General features: G+C 41.6%; 1 protein-coding gene across 1 annotated transcript in view; it reads right to left on the bottom strand.

The window, feature by feature from the left end:
* The window catches only part of TRPM6 (transient receptor potential cation channel subfamily M member 6), a 138,020-nt gene that overhangs the window by 90,867 nt on the left and 29,874 nt on the right, over positions 1–17,279 (bottom strand). Inside the window, exons 2-5 of the mRNA XM_070431486.1 lie at positions 12,468–12,547; positions 10,922–10,960; positions 9,309–9,486; positions 4,324–4,537 (exon numbers count right to left, since the gene is read on the bottom strand). Coding sequence (XP_070287587.1) covers positions 4,324–4,537; positions 9,309–9,486; positions 10,922–10,960; positions 12,468–12,547 — 511 coding nt within the window. The remainder of the gene's footprint in view (positions 1–4,323; positions 4,538–9,308; positions 9,487–10,921; positions 10,961–12,467; positions 12,548–17,279) is intronic.

Genomic DNA, 17,279 nt, shown 5'->3' with positions numbered 1-17,279 from the left:
AGCGTCAGCCTGTGGACTGAAGAGTCTCAGGTTTGATTCTGGTCAAGGGCATATGCCCAGGTTGTGGGCTTGATGCCCAGTGGGGAGCAGGCAGGAGGCAGCCAACCAGTGATTCTCTCGCATCATTGATGTTTCTATCTCTCTCTCCCTCTCCCTTCCTCTCTGAAATCAATAAAAATAAATATTTAAAACAATTAGACTGCTATATTTCTTCCAACATTTAATTAACTCACCCATAATGCTTTCGTAGGGCCAGACCAAATGATATCAAGGGCTTATATAGCCCATGGGCCGGACGTTCCCCACCTCTGCTCTTTGGGTTTAGAAAAATGTATAAATGATATGTAGTCATCATTATAGTGTCACACAGTATTTTCACTGCCCTAAATATCCTCTTTCTACCTATGCACTCCAGCCTTCTCCTGTCCCCAATCTAACCCCTGGCATCATTGATCTTTTCACTGTCTTCAGTTTTTCCAGAATGTCACATAGTTGGAATCAGGCAGTATATAGCCTCTTGAGATTGGCTTAATCTGACTTTTAATCACAACACCACATTGCACCACTTATTTATCCTATGTATAGTACTGATTCTGTATATGATATTAGCACAGAAAAAAGATAATAAGCTGCACATTGCATGTACCTAAATCATTTCCTTCCCCTCCAACCCATCTTTATTTATTTTGTTGTTGTTGTTAATCCTCACCTGAAGATATTTTTCCATTGACTTTAGAGAGAGTGGAAGGGAAGGGGAGAGACAGAAAGAGAGAAACATTGAAGTGAGAGAGACACATCGATTGGTTGCCTCCCACACAAGCCCCAGGCGGGGCCAGGATCGAGCCTGCAACCGGGGTATGTGTCCTTGACCGGGAATTGAACCTGAGACCCTTCAGTCCATGGGCTGACTCTTGATCCACTGAGCCAAACTGGCCAGGGCTCCAACCCATCACTTGCACTTCTCCCAGAGTCATTGTTTAGAATCAGTTCTAGACCACAGACTCACATCAGTATCAACTGTGGAGCCATCCACCACAATAGATACCTGGATTTCATAAATTTGGCATGGGTTACCAGCATTGTGGTGTGGGAGGAGGGGAGTGGTGGTGGTGGTGAGTCAGCAACCCACATGTGATCCTAGCACATATTGTTTGTTGAGACTCTGTAGAACCAGATATGACTATACCATTCCCTATTTATTCTCCTATTCAAAATCCTTTGAAGGCTCCTGCTATATAGAGAATAAAATCTCAGCCCATCAGCATGGCACCCAATCTGGCTCCAGTTTCTCTTTCTGTCCGTGCCTCTGCCATGTGGCACATCCAGCTGCCATGTGGCACATCCTGATCACCTTTTTCTACATATGCCTTAATCTCCAGCTGTGTGCCTAGCCCACATCTGCCACCTCTATCTAGAATGCCTCTTCTTACTCTCTCACAAGGCTAACACCAAGTGCTATACCCTTCTCCAACCTTCCCAGGTGCCCTCAGTTGGAGCTGGAATTTATCTCTCTTCCTCTTATTCTCAAACACTTTCTTTATATCTCAACAATGATCCTCCCAGCATCAGTTTTTAGTTAGTTGCTTACTATTTGCTTATTGTTACAACCTACCAATCACTAATCCCAGAGCCCATATCTTCCCCATCTTTCACCCACAGCATCTATCCTACTGCTTTATAAGTAGCAGATTCTTAAAGCTTGTGGAATTCAATTTAAGCAAATGTCAAAAATTCACACCAAGTAATGTTCAACTATAGTTGAGAAGCATCTCAAGCATAGGCGTAAGTTCATAAGCAGAGCTTCTTAAATGTAAATGTGCATAAGAATCATCTGGGGATGTTGTCATCAGGATGTTGTCCTGATCCTGCCAGGCTAGGAAGAAGCCCAGCAAGCTCCCAGGGCATGCTGATGCTGCTTGAGTAGTCAAGTCCTAGAGAGATGTGGTTGAAACAGATCCGACCCTGATTATTTTGTTTTGTTTTGAGAGAGATCTATTTGTTGCAACTACTTATTTATGTATTCATTGGTTGATTCTTATATGTGCCCTGACCACACATTGAACCCCAAACCTTAGCATATCAGGATGACTAGCCAACTGAATACCAAGCCAGGGGGAACCTAGTTATTGTTTAAGTAAGCTCCAAGTATGTCTCATTTCTCATTTCTTTGTTCATACAAACTATTTCAATAGTTTTCCCACTCATATTTGTGTTCCTTAACTGGTCCTAACCTAAAATGTTGGGGGGAAAAAAGGCAATAAGTAAAACAAAGCACATAATGCATGATGCAGGTAGTTAGCCTTGCCCAAGTCTACCTTTTTCTGAACTCTGCAAAACTTCCCAACCCACCCCTTTTGTACTGGAAATAAAATAAGTACTGTACAATGGACTAAGAACTCAGCCACATTCATTGTCTTCCAAGAACCTGAAACAATAATTATCTCAATAAAATGTACACGAAAAACAACCAGATTACCCATACATGACAAGCCAAATCCCTTGGTTTTATTTTGCTTTGTTTTCAACCATTTGCTTCCTTCATTCCTTTCAGTCAGAAGAAACGATTTGTTAAATCAGCATGTGTTGCTCAATGCCCGGCAGAATTATAGGCCCTGGCCTCTAGCTCACAACCAGGAAGAGGAGCTAATACACAGACGCATCCATCCCTATACAGAAAAGCATAGAATGCTACAAGTGCTATAGGCAGTAAACGCTATGGAGATTCAGAGACAAAAGTGAGTTGAAATAGAGAATGCTTCATGAGAATGCTGGCATCCAATGTAGCTCTTAAAGGATGGGCTGAAATTAATAGGTGACAATGGCTAGGACCAATCAAAATTAAAAATCAAGAGAGAAATAAAAGATGAAAAACCATACTGTGATATTGTGATTTATAATAAGAAATATATTCCTGACACAGAGCTCCTTAAACCCTTGGAAATTCTTAAGTGATGAGAGTAACAAAGGTATGTTAATGAAGTGACTTTTGAACTGCACCAAAGGATGGGGCTGTTTGCCAGGGGAACCAACCAAGCGTTTAGAGGGCTGGAACTTTCAGTTCCACCCTCTGACCTCCAGGGATGGTAGATTAATTCAATCAGCAATAGCCAATGATTTGATCAATCATGCCAATGTGATGAAGTCTCCATATAAACCAAATGGCCAGGGTTTAAAGAGCTTTCAGTGGGTAAACATGTGGAGAAGAGGGGAGGGCATGGAAGCTCTGTGCCCCTTCCCACATACCTTGCCCTATGCATCTCTTCCACCTGGCTATTCCTGAGTTATATTTTTTAATAATAAACTGGTAATCCAGGGAGTAAACTGGTTTCCTAAATTCTGTGATCCACTCTAGCAAATTAATTGAACCAAAGAAGTGTGCCTTGGGAACCTCTGATTTATAGCCAGTTGGTCAGAACTATAGGTAACAATCTGGACTTATGATGGGCATCTGAAGTGGGGACAGTCTTGTGGGCCTGAGCCTTTCAGCCGTGGAATCTAGTGCTGTTTCCAGATAGAGTGTCAGAATTGAGTTGAATTATGGGACACCCAGCTGGTGTCAAAGAATGTGTTGAGAAAGAACCCAGACCTCAGAACGGGTGCCAGAATCATAACAAGTGATTGTTAACAGAGGAGGCTTGTAAAGCGGCAAGTTCTCAACCCTGGCTGCACATTAGACACACTTATGAAGCCCCACCCTGAAAAACTCTAATCGGGGGCCAAGTCTGTGCATCTGTATTTTTTAAAGCCCCCAAGGGAGTCTCTAATGTGAAGACAGTTCACAAAAACTGATGCAAAGGAGTAGGGTTAGAGGTTCAGAAGCTACTATATAAAGTCCCTGAATGTCAGATTTCAAGGAATATGAAAGAGTCAGTGATGGAGACAGTGAGTGAAATGACAATCATGGCGTTAATTATCTCCACATGACCAACACACTCCATGCCAATTGCTGCACGCCTCACTGATTTCCACTGCCTTGGAACTTGACCATGGTGAGGTTAGCTCATGTCCACGCCCACCCACCATATACCTGTGTGGATTCTATGTCCTTTTTAACCTCACCATAGTCTGAAACTCATTTTCTTTTTACCAGAAACTCTTACCCAATGATATATAAAAATAGCGTATTTTAACAATAGTAAAAACACATTCCAGGAAAGGTCTAGGGTTCTGGGTTACTTTGCCAGTCACTCTGCTTTTCATCTTTCTCCCTCATGCCACCACATCCCGGGAGCACTGCAGAGTGGACATGAGCTGCCATAATGCTTGATTCACAGTTAGAAAGAGGAACTGAAAAAAGATGTGTAACGAGGGAGTGTGCTTTACCGGTATTAATGCCTTCAGTTATTATCCACGCTCCCGTTGTCTCCGCAGCTTTGACCAGACCCTGGCTGAAGATCTCACTGAGTTTGGAGGGCATCTTGAAGTTCTGGATGCCCCCGTGGACAGAGATCACCAGCTTTGGCAATTCCATCTTCCACTCTTTCAACATCAAATCTAACAGGTGATCCATCTTTGTATCATAAGAAGTTCTAATATACTGGAAGATAAGCACATACACATGTGTATAAAATAGTGAGAAACACATGCCAGGTAATAATAAACACGTAGAAAGGCAATTAAAATAACCAAAACTTGAAAGGCAGGGTCAGAGATCTCTTCAAAAGTTCATCTTCACATAATGGAAATATTTACTCTGAAAGGAGCCCACACTCCCTTTCAGTTCCTTCTGGGAATTACAAGTCACAGTAGGAAGGCTTCCTCTGGTTTTCAAGGCTGGCCCACCAATGTTCTCAGAAGGTCTCAGGTGAGGCAGAAATACTTCAAAGTGGCAAAAATCACTACTCCAGCGAACTGGCTTAAAAAGTTTTTAGAGTCATGGTTGGTGTTGCTAAATGGTTAGAGCATCCGCCTGCACACGCAAGGGTCATGGGTTTAATCCCCAGCTCTGGTCGGGGCGTGTGCAGAAGGCATCCAATCAACGTCTCTCTCTCACATCGATGTTTCTCTCTCCCCTCCTCCCGCCCTCCTTCCCTTCCACTCTCTCTAAAAATCAATGGAAAAAATATCCTCCGATGAGGATTAACAAAAACAAAACAAAACAATGAAGTTTTTAGAAATAAGTGAAACAGGATTTTTCATAAATGCTATGGCTTGTAATTTACTTGACTATTTCACATATTTGCAAAATTTAAATTAAGATCCACGAGCATGCACATTTAATTTCTTTTTTTAAGTTGTTTTTTTAACATTTTAAAAATTTATTTCAGAGAGGAATGGAGAGGGAAAGGGAGATAGAAACATCAATGATGAGAATCACTGATCAGCTGACTCCTGCATGCCCCCTACTGGGGATCGAACCCACCACCTGGGCATATGCCCTTGACCAGAATCGAACCCGGTACCTTTCATTAGGCAGGCCACCACTCTATCCACTGAGCCAAACCAGCTAGGGCCACATTTAATTTCTTAGAAATTTTGCATTCTAACCATTTCCTTTATATATAATTATCCCAAAATAAATACTTTTTACAAAAGTGTCATATTTTTGATTAGCCAATGTAACTGAAAGAAAAGATGAGTAAGATCCAAACCAGTAGTAGCCCCAGAATCATTTCCCACTTTGCCCAAAGTTACAGTGTATGACTGGCTTTCTTTTTCCAGCAGAAGCAGCCACATACGGACCACTAAAATCATATTAAGACAAGTTGCCTTCCTCAAGCATAAGCCAACCAACAGCAAGAATTAAGTCATATTTACAAGAAGAAAGTGGGGAAATAAAAAAACATAAATTAGCTGGGCTGGTGTGGCTCAGTGTTTGAATATCAACCTATGAACCAGGAGGTCACAGTTCGATTCCCTGACAGGGCGCATGCCCGGATTATGGGCTCGATCCCTAGTAGGGAGCATGCAGGAGGCAGCCGATCAGTGATTCTCTCTCATCATTGATGTTTCTCTCTCTCTCTCTCTCTCTCTCTCTCTCTCTCTTTCTGAAATTAATAAAAATATATTTTTTAAAAGAACATAAATTATAAAATTATACCAAAAATAACCACAGGTGGATATACAAATCAGAATTATCATATTATCCTCCAGAATGTGATAGCAATTTAAAACAGTTTTCCATTTATCCTAGAAATTCATAAACATAACCCTATTATGTCATAATTAAAATATTGTAATTTCTGAACATCATGATGGTGCAGCGACCACAGAATGTGGGTCATAGAAAGAATCTAAGGACAACTAGGATTCAATTTACAAGTGAGAAGACTGAATTGCCATGGCTTTATTACATATTCAAGTAATAGGAAAAAGATACAAGTTGGCCTTCGTGAAATGATTTATGTTTCTCCAAATAATGAATACGGGCAGAGGGGGCAGCTCTGGTTTAGTTCACCTTTTTCCTACCCCAGCTCTCTCCCAGGTGCCCCTCCCTTTCCACTATAAGTCCTAGAAGATATTTCTTCTTGAGATTTCAGGATAAACAACCTTGATTAACTAAATTATCAGCCACCAGAGTCTTTCTCCACAAGGCCAACCAAAGACTGTGCTAAAGGTTAATGACTCTTTCCCCACCTCCCCCTTTATAACTAACTCCTTCCCTAGGTTAGGTAGACTCAGCCTGGCCAAGATTCACCTCCAATCCTTTGTGGGATGTGGTGGTAGGGAGAAACAACTGGGAAGGCCAATGCAGTGGAGGGAGATGAAAACCCAGCTCTCCAAGCTTCCCTGCTGCTCATGGTAAACTTGAAGGGCAACTCTGGGCTTAAATATAAAGAGCAGACACTTCCCTTCTGGAGATCAAATAACACTCACTCAGCTGTCATGGGATGGAACAGGAGCCAAGTGCTAAGTGTGAAACGTATTCGTGATCAGGGGTCTGTCTAACCATATTTTCAGTTCTCCCAAATGTACCTTGGCCTTTGCACAAGGTATTGCTTTTGCCTGGAGTGGTCTTACCCATGAGCCTCACCACACACCCAACATCTCACTCATCTTTCTGGTCTCAGTATAGCTGTCCCTACTTTCAGATGGCTTCCTTGCCACAGCCTCAGAAAAGCAGGAGTTAACCTTTTTATTCCCTCAAATAACCTGTATTCCCTTTGCAGAGCATCCCCACCCTCTGTGGTAATTGTATATTTATTTCCTGTTTCCTTCACTAGACTGTAACTGTGGGGGTTCAGAACGGCCACCCCAAGATGTGCCTCAGTGGTATGCAGATTACTTTGAGCTAAAGGCAATTTTAACTTCAGGTTCAAGAGAAACTTCAGCCCCTCCATTTAACTGCTATCTATAGGGCAGGACAAACTTCTAACACCCTGCAATGATCTGTTGAAACCCCCAGATGCATTACCTCAGCCCTAGCCCAGGATGTCTTATATACCAAGATCCCCCTTCCTACCTCTGAGCATCTCCTGCTTACGGGGCTCTGAGTCTCTCGTGTATGCAGGGTTCCCAAACATAAGTATGTATTACATTTGATTATTTTCTCTTACTGATTTGTCTCATGTTTATTTGACTATCAGACCAGCCAGAGAACCTTGAAGGTAGAAGAAAGTTTGTTCCTCCCCAACAAAACCAATGTTAGTACATGGAACACATGCTGTTTGGGGCATAGTAAAATATGGGCACCCAATAAATATTTGTCAAATAGATGAAAAATATTACAGTGTAATTACATACATATTAAGCGTCAGCTTCCAAAAAGGATTGGAGAGGAGAATGAAGGCAGTTTTCCTGCCAGCTAAAGAAAATGCACAAAGTTAAATGCAAGAATGTTAATAACTGGAAATGCAGGTTACTGTAGAACTATATTGTGAAATTATATTATGAATAGAGGCCTGGTGCACAAAATTCGTGCACAGTGGGGGTACCCTCAGCCCAGTCTGCACCCTCTCCAATCTGGGACTCCTTGGGGTATGTCCAACTGCCGGTTTAGGCCCAATCCTGGGCAGTCAGACATCCCTCTCACAATCCTGGACTGCTGGCTCCTAATCGTTCACCTGCCTGGTTGCCTGGTTGCCCCTAACTGCCCCCTGCCGGCCTGATTGCCCCCAACTACCCCCTCCCTGCTGGCCTGGTCACTCCTAACTGCAACCCCCGCCCCCCCCCCCCCCCCCCCCGCTGGCCTGGTCACCTCTTACTGCATCCCCCTGCCAGCCTGGTCGCCCCCAACTTCCCCACCCCCACCAGCCTAGCCGCCCCTCACTGCCCCCCCGCCAGCCTAATCGCCCCCAACGGCCCCCCTGCTGGCCTGGTCACCCCGAACTGTCCCCCCCCCCCACCAGCCTGGCTGCCTCTCACGGCCCGCCCCCCCCCGCCCCCCCCCGGCTGGCCTGGTCGCCCCATACAGCCTGCTGTTCAGTTGTTTGGTCATCCCTCACTAACCCCCCTGCCAGCCTGGTTGCCCCACACAGCCTGCTGTTCAGTTGTTTGGTCGTCCCTCACTAACCCTCCTACTGGCCTGGTTGTCCCACACAGCCTGCTTGTTCAGTCATTGGTCATCCCTCATTAACCCCCCTGCCTGCCTGGTCATAGGCAGCCATCTTGTGAGGGTGTGAGGGTTAATTTGCATACTACCTCTTTATTATATAGGATTTCACTATGAAGAACTGTTGTTTCAAACCCATCAAACTGATGGTCACACTCCAGAATATAGCTGATTCTGAGCTTTCCTGATGTAGGCTCTCCACCCAGCTTTTCCCCTGGGAAAACTGCCTTTAATAAATCAGCATGTGGTTAACAAGCTCAAGAAAAAACATCTGAGAGATAGCTAACCTGTCAATACTATGGAAATCGCATGCAAATTTACCATATTAGGAACATGAGGAAAATTGGCCTGGAGAGCCCAGTACTAGAATTCAGGGCAGAAAGAAATTCCCCCATTTTCTTCCTGAGAAGAGGCTCTCACAAGGACACAGCAGGCATGACTAGCCACATGTCAGTAATAACTGCTAGGATCATGCTTCAGCTAATGCCTGCTGTTTGGTAGTAACTCTCTGCATTCCATAAGAGCAGCCCATTGGCAACTGTCTCAAGAGCAATAAGCCATCTTCCATGGAGGGCATAAGCTCGCTGAAAGAGCTCAATCCAAAAAAGAGCTGGCCATACCACACTTGGGAAAGGAAGAATGCCTCTCAGACATAAAGGGAAAAGAAAGGTCAGGTCAAGAGGTTAATAACATGGATCTACTTTGCAATAAAACCTGGTCATCTGATCATCTACACTTGGTGATATAATTAGGAGATAAATTTGGAGGTTATATCCTCTGTGAGAAACCAGTAATATAATGTGGGTTATTAACCAACCTTGGCATGGTGGATGTGCTTGCCATCTTGGAAATTAATAGTACCATAGGTATCTGTAGGGCTTCTTGTTGTGTGCTTTTCAACAGACCATTGTTCATGTTCACCACCACTGGCAGCTGACATGGTCCAGCTATAATCCATCCCAAGATGGTCTCCAATCAATCGCCCACAGTAACACCTTAAATTTGGGGTAAAAAACCATTTCAAAATAGAAAGAACACAATTTCAGGATAGAAAATAGATGTAATGTTTCTACATTTCTCTAATGCAATGTATAGGTGACATACATTAATAATTTTTAAATGTCTCATTAAGATTTATATTGGATTTTTTCACACTGGATAATCTTCTAAGTTTAGAAACACCCTCAGTGGTTCACCTCGTTAGCTGCACATTACAATGATTGAGAGAATGTTTTAAAAGAATACTGAGCCCCAGCCAGTTTGGCTCAGTGGACAGAGCATTGGCCTGTGGACTAAAGGACTGTGGGTTAATTCCCGGTCAAGGCCATGGACCTCAGTTTCAGGCTCAGGAAAGGAAGCAACCAATCCATCTATCTCTCTCACATTGATGTTTCTCTCTCCCTCCCTCCTTCTTTCTCTCTCTCGCTTTCCCCCTTCTACCCCCCGTATGTGAGGATTAAAAATTAATAATAATAAAATAATTAAAAATAAAAACTAAAAATCTCCAATATACATGGGCACAGAGCTTCTTAAACCTACTTGGAAGGGGTGATAAAAGGTTCTGCAAGTTGACTCAATCGCCAATGGCCACTGATTTGATCAATCATGCCCATGTAATGAAGCATCCATAAAAAACCAAAAGGATGGGGTCAGAGAGCTTTGGATTGGTGGTTACGTGCAGGTGCTGAGAGAGTGGCATACTTGGAGAGGACATGGAAACTCTGTACTCCTTCCCACATAACTTGCCGTATGCACCTCTTCCATCTTGTTGTTCATCTGTATTCTTTATAATATCCTTTATCATAAACTGGTAAATGTAAGTAAATGTTTCTGAGTTATATACGCTGCTCTAGTAAATTAACTGAACTGTGGAGGGGGTCATGGGAACTTCCAAACTATAGCCCAGCCATCAGAAGCAATTTAGACTTTCAATTGGCATCTGAAGTGGGGAGTAGGAGGCGGGGAGCAGTCATGAGCTCTTAACCTGTGGGATCTGACACTTGGTGTTGGAAAAAACATACATCAGAATTAGCGTCAGACTTGGAGCCTGGTAGACACAAACAACACTTACAAGTCATAAATTAAATACAGTGTTGTATGTGCACAAAGCATCTTCATTATCCAAATAAAATGCAAGATAATAAAATGAAAATGTAATGCTTTATAAGTACTTCAATTGGTAGAAGCTCTTGTCAAGGGCCTTTAGCCATTTACATGTCTGGGAAATTCAAGTAACCTATTACATTCAAATAATCAATTCACACTCCTTCAAAAACACCTCATTTCATTTTTTAAATTTCCCTTGCAAAGGAAATAAAATGCACCATTAAGGCCTTTTCATTGAGTCCATTCAAGATGTGTGAAAACTATTCCAATGAATTTGAAACACAGTGCCTAAAAATTTAAAGAAATCTTATTTATCTGTCTTACCTGATTAAATTCTGGCAGACCTGGCATCCTGCAGTACATCTAAATTAAAGAAATGATATCTGTTAGTTTACTGACGTATTTGAAGACATATTTAATGCTTATACAGTAAATATCTGTTATCTTCCATGGAACATCATCCATCAGCTGCCTTCTGCATGCCCCCTACTGGGGATCAAGTCCGCAACCTGGGCATGTGCCCTGAATGATAATCAAACTGGTAACTTCTTGGTTCATGGGTCAATGCTCAACCTCTGAGCTGCACCAGCCAGGCTCAACAGTAGTTTTGATCCAAGGTTGGGAACCCACAAATGAGGAAGGCCAATTACATTCATTGTTCTATGCCATTTTATATAAGGGACTTGAGTATCCATGGATTTTGGTACCCAAAGGGGTCCTGGAATCAATCTCCCTCAGACAGCGAAGGAAGTTAAGATTTAAGGGAGTCAAATGTTATACATTTTGCCCTGGCCAGTGTGGCTCATTTAGTTTGACATCATCCTATGCACCAAAAGGTTGCCAGTTTGATTCCCATTCAGAGCTTGCCTGGGTTGTGGGCTCGTTTCTCTCTCTCTCTCTCTCTCTCTCCCTTTTTCTCTCTAAAAATCAATAAAAAATATATTTTTAAAAAGTTATACATTTAGACAGCACAGGTGATCAGTGCAAATAACCCCCACATTGCTCAAAGGTCAACTATATACTGCTCTTCTATTTTCCTTTAGTAATTTATTTTTTCCAAGGACAATAACATGCTATCTTATTTCAAGGACCTAACCACACTGGGAGATTTTCTGTAACCCATCCTGCCCCTGTGTTTCACTAGCTGCTGTTTTGAGTTTTGTTCTAGCGGTATATCTTCCAGAGGGTTATCAAGAACTCTGAGTAGTCAGGCTCTAACCATTTTATTCTGCTGCCCATATCTGCTCAAGCAAAAAGCCTATGGGAGGAAAATGGGGCTGAAATTAACTGTTTGTATAATCTGAGCACAGTGTCCTGAAATATCCCAGTTACTGATTCCACAGACACTTTAGTGGAGGATAAGGAACATTCACAATAATTTGAATATTCAATATTCAAAAGTTGTAAATTTTTTATCCAAAACCAATGGAATAGATGTAAACACAAGATATTCCCTGAAATCTTTCCTCCCACTAAGAGGAACAGCAGCATAAAAAATAAAACAGAGGAAAATCTACCACAATATTAACAGTGGCTTTACCAGGGTGATGTCATTAGGATGAATATGTTTTTCTTTATATTTCATTCAGTCATTAAACAGATGTTTTTCAGGAGCCTACTATTTGGCAGGCACTGTCAATGGGCCCTGGGATTGGAGTGAGGTACAAAATTGACAAGTTCCTGTTCTTATCAGATTTCTCTAGTAATCATGTACTATTTTTATAAAGACAAACAAACATCAGTTAAGAATTAGCACTAACTTTATAGATCTTAACAAATCCTTTAAACAAGTCATATCTCTTTTAAGTTTCCACAAATAGTCCTCAAAGTAGTGTTACTTTAAAAGGAAAAATGAAATTAAAAATTGTACCTGTGAGGGTCTTTGGAGCTGGGTATGATTTTGTTACATTCTCTCTTGTCGAACACACCTTCAATCCAGGATTTCTGGGACTGAACAGAGAGTGTTGTTATTTTTATATTTCACTTAGGTGAGAAAGCAGTGTAACCAGAGCAGTTCAGGTAGACAACATATATTTAGGTAGTGTGATTACTAATTAAAATGGCAAGAGCAACCCCAAACAGGCCAAGCATTTACTGGCTTCTATTAGAGACCACATAGACACCAATAAGGCAAATGCAAACACAAAGATATTCACCAAGTTTACTGGTTCATAATCTCATATTAGAGAAAGATCCCTAAATGGGAAAACTCTAGCAAGGAAGTAAAGATATAACTGATATGTTCCCTTAATTCTGCTATAAATCATTTTTACATCTTACAGCATAATCCTACAGAGGGAATATCAAGCTCTCAAACTTCAAAATTCTCACTCATCAAGTCCCACAATGGCTAAGATTTCATAGGAAGCTGGCAAGAGTATCAGAGAAATGCAACCTCAACAAGATTCTGTAAAAAAAAAAAAAAAAAAAAAATTATAATATAACATGGGACCAGAGGATATAAAATGGAGAATACACCCTCAGAAGAATAGAACTTAACTGAGAGACTGATTTCCTGTAAATGCCTGATGACTGAGACTTATCTCCTCACCAGTGAACATCCGCCAAGAATCATTTCCCATCTTCAAACCAATGAACTTACTGCTTGGACTCTGGGGGGGACTTCCCCCTCTTGGCACACCCTGCCCACAAATACAGCCTGTCCCAAGCCCTCAGTGAACTTGCCTGTAGTTTGCTATAGCATGTGTTCCACAAACGGCAATCACTCTGCTATTCTCAAGTGAACTCACTTTCTGCTAGTGTGAGCTTGCCTCAGTTTACCCCTTTATTTAGTTGCTAATTTGCTACACAGTCTGTAAGCATGGCTTAACGTTGGCTGTGTTGCTTCAGATTGCACAGCCTATAACTGTCCCTAAATTCAAGTGGAACCCAACCAGCTGATGAGCTTGACCTTCTAATATGAAGATATCTTAGCTCTATATGGCATAAAAACGTGTGTGGATATAACTTTTTCCAGTCAGTGAAAAATAACATCCAAACCTGTAGAAAAAATTTTGTAAGAATGCATTTGAGCCAAAACTAACAACAATTGCCAGGAAGCAAGATCTCAAATGCTCCCCAAAGTGAGAGTTTTGTAGTTGCCTTCATGCATTGGAAATTAAGGAAGGGAGGGAGGGAGGGGGGTCACTTGGAGGTGGAAGAAAGCAAAGGAAGGCTTGCGTTACAGGATAGTTAAGATTATGTGCTTTCTTGAGGGGTCTGGGATTACTCTGACATTTCAAAGGTGTTTTAACCTAGATGCACAAGAAAAATGGATAGGGCTTACTTAAGGCAAAGAGAAACTTTTTACTAAAAATGTTAAGTCTGAGGCATAACTACCCACCATGACCTGCCCAGCCAGGAATTTATTATCAGATTACCCTGTGACATTACTTTCTGTCACTGGACTTGTCAGGTTTTTTTGTTTGTTTTTTAAATATATTTTTATTGATTTCAGAGAAGAATAGAGAGTGAGAGAGAGATATATAAACATCAATGACAAGAGAAAGTCATTGATTGGCTGCCTCCCACATGCCCCACACTGGGGATGGAGCCCACACCTGGGCATGTGCTCTGACTGGGAATCGAACCGTGACCTCCTGGTTCATAGGTCGATGCTCAACCACTGAGCCATGCCAGGTGGGCAGGACTTATCAGTTTTACTACAGAGCCCCCCCCTTTTTTTGTCCACAATACATACATATGTATTACAGCAATGATGAAATGGCAGCGAGCATTCTAGAATCTAAAAAGGGGCTTTTTCAAACCCTACATTAGTGCAGTCCCCACCCCTCTCTTATACCTCCTCTCATCCTACAATTGAAGGAAATGCACTGGGCCAGAAAACATGTTACAAATCCAGCTGTGAAACCCATTATCACACTGTCCATAGTTTCCAAGATGATTATGAAGGAGCTCAAGACATGCCACCCTGAAATATGCTGCTTGGGTATACTGTTTATGCTCAGCTGTAGGTACTGGAAAACCAGCAAATGCAGAGAGGCTTTCTCTGAACTCCCCTTACCCACATAAAGACAGATCCTCCAAAACGAACTCAACTGTCATAAAGTTTCTCTCTGGGAGCTTCAGCAACTATCCCTTCCCTAGAAATGTGCCACAGGGGAGTTGGTATGCCCTCAAATAGCTCTTCATTCTGAATTTCTAAGTATCTGAATTCATTCAACAAATATTTTGGGATACTATGCTGCATACTGGGAATTCTAGAATAAATAAGACAAGCTCTGAAGAAATATAGAATAAGGAGAAAGCAGATAATAAATGAATCACTAAGCTTCATGTGTACCAATAAAGTATTAAAAACAGCTCCAAAAAGGGTCCCTAACTTATGGGCTGTAGACAAAAAGGGATTCTAAGAAAAGTTACCTCCCAGGTGATCTGATCTGATCTGATCATGGTGGGTAATCACTCCCTAGACATATAGCTTTTTTAGTAAAAGGTGTGTCTTTGCTTCAAGCCAGCTCTGTCCATTGTTCTTGTGCATCTAGGTAACACACCTTTGAAATGCCAGAGTAATCCTCTCTTTACAAACCCTCTAGAAAGAAGCAACTACCCTCAAAAGAGCACGTAATCTTGTTAACTATCCTGTAATCCCAAGAATGACAGTTTTGCCATTTCCTTTATGCATTTGAAATTCAGGAGGGAACTAAAGAAGATTACTTGAGGGGGAAGAAAGCAAGGCAGTATTGGATTACAGGAGAGTTAACAAGATTATGAGACCTTGCTTCCTGGCAATTGGCATCAGTTTGGGCTCAAATAAGCTCTTACAAAAGTTCTTTACAGGTCTGTAGGTTCTCATAGAAGCTAGATATACATCTGGACTCATATTATGAAATTTTTCCCGCATGAAGGCAAGAATCCACACACTACCGGCTGGCTCTAGGCAGACTCGTTCAGAGCTAGGTCCCCTTTCCAGTAACAACAGGTCTGGTGAAAGCATAGATAAATTAAAGGCTTTTCATTCCCTCTGGGACTTACTAAGACTCAATAAAGTTTAACTTACCATCGGTGATATGAAAGGTAAAATTAGCTTTTGGTTGGTGGCCTGGGATCTTAACTTTGATGTTGTTTTTTGTTTGTTTGTTTGTTTGTTTGTTTAATGATTTCAGAGAGAGGGGGAGAGAGAGATAGAAACATCAATGACAAGAGAGAATCATTTATTGGCTGCCTCCTGCACGTCCTACACTGGGGATCGAGCCTGCAACCCAGGCATGTGCCCTGCCTGGGAGTCGAACTGTGACCTCCTAGTTTATAGGTCGATGCTCAACCACTGTGCCATGCCAGCCGGGCTAACTTTGATGTTTTTAATTTTCATAGAAAAGTACTTCCTGACCTCCAAACTTTCCACCTAGGACCTCTCATACTTCAAATGACTTTCACAGGTCTACTTTCCCCGACTAGACTCGTTTCCACAGGCCCAGTCCTTTCTGTTGCCCCAGGGCCCAACCCAATGATTGCTGAATGAGCAACAAAATTAACACACTTAAAATAGAACCTCAGGACTCCTTCTATACAATTTCCCTCCAAAGGTGTAAACAGGACACCTGTGTGATTAACAAGAACTTGGAAACTTTCCTCCTACAACTCCCTTATCTCAGTAGTACAATCTATGGAGGACAAATAGCCAAGGTGCTGTCTTCTACCACTGGAGCAGTAGATTGTCAAGGTGGTGGTAGATGACAGTGGAGATTATGCCATTTCTGCAACCATAGTGGCAATCTTTATTGACTGGGTGTGTGTTTTTATACACAGGGAGGTGTTTTTTGTTCACTGTTGTTATTTGGGGGAGGAAAAGGCAGAGGACAAAGACGGGAAATTGTGTAGGTCTCAAGCTGAGTGTTAGTCACAATTATGCCTCAACCTAAAACATAATCAAATTTTAAATCCAATCACAGGCCTGAGGCTAGGGTGGGAATTGCAAAGACATGTCTAAAGACTTATCCTCCAGCAGTACCCACATGAAGTATTCCTTCACTGAAAGTATTCCTGCATTGGAGCTTTTTAGGGTGTCAAGATTACAGATTTTTCTCTCAGAGGAATTTCTGTGTCAATTTTATGTCCTCCATACAACGGAGATTACTCCTTTTATTTTGTCAGTGAAGCACAGCAGAAAGAACATTGCAACAAGATTTTACTTCTTAAAATCTGATGGTGACAACCCAATGTTTGATGTAAACAAATTCAAAGTCTTTGCTAAAAGAATGAGAAAGAACTAGGAAAGGAAACATGAAAAGAAAAAAAGGTTTTTTTAAAATGTTTTTATTGATTTGAGAGAGAGGAATGGAGAGGGAGAGAGAGAGAAACATCAATGAGAGGGAAACATAGATCACATATTAGTATACAAAACAAGTCTCTACAAGCTCAAGAAGACTGAAATTATATCAAGCATCTTCTCAGGTCACAACGGAATGAAATTAGAAATCAACTACAATGAAAACACTCAAAAACATTCAAATGCATGGAGGCTAAATGAAACAATGAATGGGTTACTAAGGAGATAAAAAAAGAAATCAAAAACTTCCTGGAAATAAATGAAAATGAACACACAACAACCCAAAATCTTTGGGACACAACAAAAGCAGTCCTAAGAAGGAAGTTCATAGCACTACAGGCCTAACTCAAAAAACAATAAAAATTTATAATAAACTATTTGACCTTACAACTT

The sequence above is a fragment of the Myotis yumanensis genome, unplaced genomic scaffold (assembly GCF_028538775.1).
Source record: "Myotis yumanensis isolate MYYU_CA2020_CCGP unplaced genomic scaffold, mMyoYum1.0.hap1 SCAF_12, whole genome shotgun sequence".
In the NCBI taxonomy this organism is placed as follows: domain Eukaryota; kingdom Metazoa; phylum Chordata; class Mammalia; order Chiroptera; family Vespertilionidae; genus Myotis; species Myotis yumanensis.
The sequence above is the reverse complement of the archived record's forward strand: the minus strand, read 5'-3'. Positions and strand labels throughout refer to the sequence as shown.